This window comes from Lycium ferocissimum, chromosome 6 (assembly GCF_029784015.1).
Source record: "Lycium ferocissimum isolate CSIRO_LF1 chromosome 6, AGI_CSIRO_Lferr_CH_V1, whole genome shotgun sequence".
NCBI lineage: Eukaryota > Viridiplantae > Streptophyta > Magnoliopsida > Solanales > Solanaceae > Lycium > Lycium ferocissimum.
In genome coordinates this window covers 23,927,649-23,934,338 of record NC_081347.1, presented here as the reverse complement: position 1 = coordinate 23,934,338, position 6,690 = coordinate 23,927,649, and the positions used below count along the sequence as shown (strand labels likewise).

The 6,690-nt window shown below is 42.9% G+C and overlaps 1 protein-coding gene across 1 annotated transcript; it reads left to right on the top strand.

The window, feature by feature from the left end:
• Positions 1 to 2,815: 2,815 nt before the first annotated feature.
• On the top strand, positions 2,816 to 4,733 carry LOC132061223 (uncharacterized). Its single transcript, XM_059454075.1, has 5 exons — positions 2,816 to 3,180; positions 3,274 to 3,415; positions 3,500 to 3,859; positions 4,517 to 4,574; positions 4,702 to 4,733. Exons 1-5 carry the CDS (start codon positions 2,816 to 2,818, stop codon positions 4,731 to 4,733), a joined length of 957 nt encoding a protein of 318 aa, XP_059310058.1.
• Positions 4,734 to 6,690: the final 1,957 nt, after the last annotated feature.

Below are 6,690 nucleotides of genomic sequence, written 5' to 3'. Positions count from 1 at the left end.
GAAATACACCCTAGGTATATGGACCGTATTTCAAAATACGGGCCGTATTTCTTGGCCGTATTTTACATTTAACCCAAAACAGTGAAGTCTAATTATCCTAGAAACTTTCACACTTAACTCGGATTTACGGAGTGTTACAGCCCTAGACTCAGACAGGGTGGACAGGGAACTTAGTATCAGGCTCTCCAAGCTCCGTTTACACCAGATAGAGGGGGTAAGGATCGCACACCGGTAGGGCAGGGTGGCCACACCGCGAGTAGGGGTGGTGCCCAGCCTAACCGAGGCGGTCCTCAGGCAAGTAAAGGTGGACAGCAGCCCGGCAGGGGCAGGGCCTATACTGGACAGGGTAATCGCCATGGTACACAGGCTACGGGATGGCGCGGTCATTTGTACGCTTTCCCAAGTAGACCCAAGGCTGAGGCCTCCGATGCTGTTATCACAGGTACTATCTCAGTTTATGACCGGATGGCTTCTGTTTTATTTGATCCGAGTTTTACTTTTTCTTATGTGTCTACATATTTTGTTGTGGATTTGGATAAGGTGTGTGATACTCTTGATGTCCCTATTTATGTATCTACTCCGGTTGGGGATTCGATGGTGAGAGATAGAGTCTACCCTTCTTGTGCGATTACTTTTATGGGGTCTAGTACTTGGGCAGATTTGATGATCTTAGATATGGTAGATTTTGATGTCATTTTGGGCATGAGTTGATTGTCCGCTCATTATGCCATTCTTGATTGTCACTCTAAGACTGTTACCTTAGCTATGCCTGGGGCACCTAGATTTGAGTGGAGGGATAACTTTAGTCCCCTCCCTAAGAAAGTCATATCCTTCGTTCGTGCTAGGAAGCTAGTGGAGAAGGGTTGTCTAGCTTACTTGGCACATATCCGTGACACCAGTGCAGATACTCCATCTCTTGATTCGGTTCCAGTGGTACGCGAGTTTGCGGATGTGTTCCCTGCGGACTTGCCTGATATGCCCCCTGATCATGACATTGATTTTAGGATTGATTTAGACCCAGGGACTCATCCTATCTCTATTCCACCCTTATAGGATGGCACCAGCAGAACTCGGGGAATTGAAAAAGCAGTTGCAAGACCTTTTGAGTAAGGGGTTTAGTCGCCCGCGTGCCTCTCCTTAGGGTGCTCTTGTGTTGTTTGTTAAGAAGAAGGATGGGTCTATGCGTATATGTATTGATTACCGTCAGCTGAATAAGGTAACTGTCTGAAATAAGTATCCCATTCCCCGTATTGATGACTTGTTTGATCAATTACAGGGAGCCTCTGTGTTCTCAAAGATTGACCTCTATGTTCTCAAAGATTGACTTAAGGTCAAGGTATCACCAATTGAAGATTCAGGCAGAGGATGTTCCTAAAGTAGCTTTTCGGACCAAGTATGGGCACTATGAGTTCTTGGTTATATCTTTCGTGCTTACTAATGTCCCAGTTGCGTTCATGGATTTGATGAACAATATGTTTAAGCCCTTTCTAGACTCTTTCGTAATAGTGTTCATTGATGATATCCTGGTGTACTCTAAAAGTAAGGAGGAGCACGAGAAATGTTTGAGAATACCTCTTAGGGTATTGCGGGAGAAGGAGCTGTAGGCTAAATTCGCCAAGTGTGAATTTTGATTGTCTTCTGTGTCCTTGGGGCATGTAATTTCGAAGGAGGGTATTATGGTAGATCCTCAGAAAATTCAGGCAGTTAGGAAATAGGCTAGGCCCACATCAGTGATCGAGATTCGTAGTTTTGTGGGTTTGGCTAGCTACTATTGTCGGTTTGTGAAAGGGTTTGCCTCTATTGCTTCTCATTTGACTCGCTTGACTCAGAAAGAAGTACCATTTTAGTGGTCCGACGAGTGTGAGGAGAGCTTTCAAAAGCTCAAGAATTTGTTGACTATAGCGCCTATTCTAGCATTACCTGTGGAGGGCAAGGATTTATTTATTATTTGGGTCGCGTCATGTTCTAGTTTGGGTGCTATTTTGATGCAGGAAAAGAAGATGATTGCCTATGCTTCTTGGCAGTTGAAGTGTATGAGAAGAACTATCCTACTCATGATTTAGAGTTGGCAGTGGTGGTATTCGTGTTAAAAATCTGGAGGCACTACTTGTATGGTGTCTATTGTGAGATGTACACAGACCATCGCAGTTTGCAGCATGTGTTCACTCAGAGGGATCTGAACTCTAGGCAGCGGAGGTGGATGGAACTATTAAAAGATTGTGCTATCACTATTCTATATCATCCCGGTAAGGCAAATGTAGTGGCCGACGCGTTGAGCAGGAAGTCGGCTAGTATGGGAAGTCTAGCTCGTTTGATTTCTTTGGAGCATCCGTTGGCTAGAGAGGTTCAGACTCTGGCTAACAGTTTTATGAGGCTAGATATTTCTAACACCGGCAGGGTGTTAGCTTGTATTGAGGCTCGATCATCCTTTCTAGAGCAGATTGAGGCTAAGCAGTTTGAAGATGCTAAGTTGCGCAAAATTCTTGACAAGGTGTTGCATGGAGGGGCTAAGGAGGCCGTGATTGACGAAGAGGGGTGCTGCGGATCAAGGGGTGAGTTTGCGTGGCACGTGTGGGTGATTTGATCAAAATCATTATGACAGAGGCTCATAGTTCGAGGTATTCTATTCATCCTGGCGCGACTAAGATGTATCGTGATCTGAGGCAGCACTACTGGTGGACTAGGATGAAGCGTGATATAGTAAAGTTTATTGCTCAGTGTCTGAACTGCCAGCAGGTGAAGTATGAACATCAGAAACCTGGGGGGGACACTTCAGAGGATACTCATTCCTGAGTGGAAGTGGGAAAGGATAGCCATGGACTTTGTAGTTGGTCTTCCAAAGACGTTGGAAAAGTTTGACTCTATCGGGGTTATTGTTGACAGGTTGACTAAGTCTACCCACTTTATTCCGGTGAAGATAACTTATGATGCGAAGAAATTGGCTAAAATCTACATTCGTGAGGTGGCTAGGCTTCATGGGGTTCCTATCTCCATTGTGTCCGACAGGGGCACAATGTTCACATCCAGATTTTGGGAGTGTTTACATGAGGAGTTGGGTACGAAGTTGGATCTTAGTACAACATTCCACCCACAAACTAACAGGCAGTCTGAGCCGACCATTCAGGTCCTTGAAGATATGCTTCGTGCGTGTGTGATAGATTTTGGTGGGCATTGGGACCAGTTCTTACCTTTGGCCAAATTTGCATATAACAATAGCTACCACTCGAGTATCGATATGGCTCCGTTTGAGGTGTTATATGGGAGAAAGTGTAGGTCTCCTATTGGGTGGTTTGATGTGTTTGAAGTGAGACCTTGGGGCACTGATCTTCTGAGGAAGTCCCTTGAGAAGGTGAAGGTGATCCAAGCAAAGCTTCTAGCAGCCCAGAGTAGGCAGAAAGAGTATGCGGACCGCAAGGTCTGAGATCTTGAGTTTGAAGAGAGAGAGCAAGTGTTGTTGAAAGTCTCAACCATGAAGGGTGTGATGAGGTTTGGGAAGAAGGGAAAGCTTAGCTCGAGGTACATTGGGCCGTTTGAAATCCTCAAGCGTGTGGGGGAGGTGGCTTATAAGTTGGCTTTGCCTCTGGGTCTATCAGGCGTTCATCCGGTGTTTTATGTTTCGATGTTGAAGAGGTACCACAGAGATGGTTCGTACATAATCCAATGGGATTCGATTTTGTTAGATGAGAATTGGACTTATGAGGAAGAGCCCGTTGCCATCTTAGATAGGGATGTTCGCAAGTTGAGGTCCAAAGAAATATCCTCTATAAAAGATCAGTGGAAGAATCATCCGGTGGAGGAAGGTACTTGGAAGCAGAATCTAATATGCTTAGCAAGTATCCTCAGCTTTTCATCAAGTCAGGTAATTTTTCCTAGTTTACTCATCCTTGTCCGTTCGGGGACGAACGGTGTTTTAATTGGTATCTGGTATAACGACCCTCCCGGTCGTTATGGAAAATGTAGGATTACCCAACAAAATGGAACCTTCCCCCGGGTAGAACGAGCTAATAGAAACTCGATTTTATAAGTCTAGGAACTGAAAATTTGACTTGTTTGTGATTGTTGTTTAATTTTGTTGAGTCTGTCAGGGGGTAACGTAGGAAATTAGAGATTTGTTGGAAATTCTGAGGCCACAGGTGGATTCGTATAACGTTTATATGTATAGGTGCATGTTTCGTTTGTGTTTGTGAGGCCTCAGATGAAATGTTGGGTGATAGAGTGGAAAATTAGAAAAAAAGGAGAGCTTACTGCCCAAATTGGACCGCTGCGGCGAGGCTTGTACCGCTACGGTGGTACTGATATAGCGCTGAGTCCCTCGCCGCGGCCCGTTGTCTCATGTGTACGCCGTGGCGGGCCATGTCCCGCGCATAAATGGCAACCAGCGGAACATAGGTCGCCATAGCGAAGGTCGGGTTTCTCTTGAGTTTTAAACAAATTGACCGCCGCAGCGGTCGACGGGGGAAGAATGTCGTGTTTTAAACACTTAGTCCCACATTCTTTATTCATAATACTCCAACAGAGTTCCCCACAAGGACCTAGGGTGAAATTCCAAGCTAAGGAAAGAATACTCTTGAGAGGTAAGTCTCATCCATCCCTTTTAATCATTCCGTATCATCTTCATGATTATCATCCCTTTTATGGGTTTTCAATGGTGAAAGTAGAAATAATAACCCTAGAAATTAATAAACCTTCTATACTTGATAGGTTATGGTGGTTATCACTTAGTTATCATCTAATGGCTTGGGTTAACTCCTATTAATCATGAATTGAACCTTTAGAGTCATAAACTAAGTGAATTGAGACCTAAGGTCCCATAAAAATAGTAGCTTGACCATGGAAACTACTTGTAAGTGATGTGTTGATCATATATGGTTGTAAATTGATGGTTAGTGGTTACTAAGGCCATTGTTAGGTTGAATTGCACCTAGAAATCATTAACCATTGGAATGGTGCTAAGGGAAAGGTGTTTTGTATTGATTTTGTGACTAGAATCATTGTGACTCATTGAGCATTCTAATTGCTAGACTTTGAGCATTCCGAGGCTTTGCGGAAGGGAAAAGCTGTAGCAGAGTGACTCGAGTTGTTCCAGCTCTACGTGGAGGTAGGTTACGGTCTACTTAAGTTAGACTTTGATTAGTTGATTGTATGTGTTGTGAATTCTTTAGGAGAAAGCTTGTCTAGTCTTCATGTATGATATTGCGTTCTTGCACTCCTATGTGCAATTGATTGAGTGACTGTGTAGGCTTTGTGCCACTGTTCATGTGTGTTGAACCTACAGTTGATGTGTTGTGATGAGGAGTTAATATGATCTTCTCAGTGAAATTGTGATACGATATGATGATTTGAGCATTAATAATAAGAGAGCAAGAAATAATGTTATGCGAGGGTATGTGAAAAGGCACAATTGTGACCTAGACTATGGGCTCGTGGTCCGAAGTTCGTTTAGAAAACGAGAGAGACATTGATGTGGGCCGCATCCGAGGTTCTTTCTAGATCGAAGATTTGTGATCGGGTCCGATGAGTATTCGGAACGAGCGGTACATGGACACCATGGGTCCCTTGTAGGTCATGACTACTGAGCAATGACATCAGTTAGCATGTGTGTACAGTGATTATGGTATTTGTGGTAGACTTATTCCCATTTTGTGGTTTTCTGTTGACTGAGTTCTTGATATTTTGGGTGACTTGATTGGTTGACTTGTCATGGTTTATTTATTTCATGTCTGTTGACTGGCTTGTTTATTCTATTGATTTTGTGAGATATGCATGATACTAATATTAGTCGGCCTATGATATCTACCGGTACATAGTGTTTGTACTGATACTATCTTGCTGCATTCTTTTGAGTGCAGATTGTGATACAGAGATTGCTACCCGCCCTCACATCTAGCATTGAGGACGTTGCTGACAGATTTAGGGTGAGCTTCTATCCATGCCAGGCCGCCCGAAGATCTTCCTCTTATGATGTCTATTTCCTATTCTGGACATTATGGTTATTTGTTAGACAAATTTCATTCCTTAGACATGTTTTAGATTAGAGTCCTTGACGATGACTTTCGGATTTTGGGAAATTGTAATAGTTAGGACTTTCACATTTACTTCAGTATTTTTATGACATGACTTACTTTGATTGTCTTATGCTTGAATGAGTAATAAATGGCTAATTTGGTTAATATAAAAATGGACTTGAATGAATAGATGACTTATGTATTGATTCGCCCACTAACAGTAAAAATGGTTGATTGACCATGGAAACTGCTTGTAATAGATGTTTTGATTAAATGACCTTGTAGATTGATAGTTTGTGGTTGCTAAGGCCAATGTTAGGCTAAATTACACCTAGAAATCATTCACCCATTGGAATGGGGCTAAGGGGAAGGGTGTTCTTTGAATTGATTTTGTGACAAGAGTAATTATGACTTATTTAGCATCTTAATTGCTAGACTTTGAGCATTCCGAGGCTTTACGAAAGGAAAAGGCTACAACGGATTAATCTGCATTTTTCCAGCTCTACATTCGAGGCAGGTTACTATCTGCTATTGATTGAGTGATTATGTGGGCTTCGTGCCACTATTCATTGTGTTGGAACCTACAGGTTGATGATGTTATGGTGAGAAGTTAATACGATCTTCTTAGTGAAAGTGGGGTAAAAAATGATAATTCGAGCATCGAAACAAGATGACAATAGATACG

Coding starts and splice junctions, on each gene's coding strand:
- LOC132061223 (XM_059454075.1), top strand. CDS start 2,816: ATGGACTTTGTAGTTGGTCTTCCAAAGACGTTGGAAAAGTTTGACTCT. Junction 3,181..3,273: donor TTTGGTGGGCATTGGGACCA/GTTCTTACCTTT, acceptor GAGAAAGTGTAG/GTCTCCTATTGGGTGGTTTG. Junction 3,860..4,516: donor TCAGCTTTTCATCAAGTCAG/GTAATTTTTCCT, acceptor ATACTCCAACAG/AGTTCCCCACAAGGACCTAG.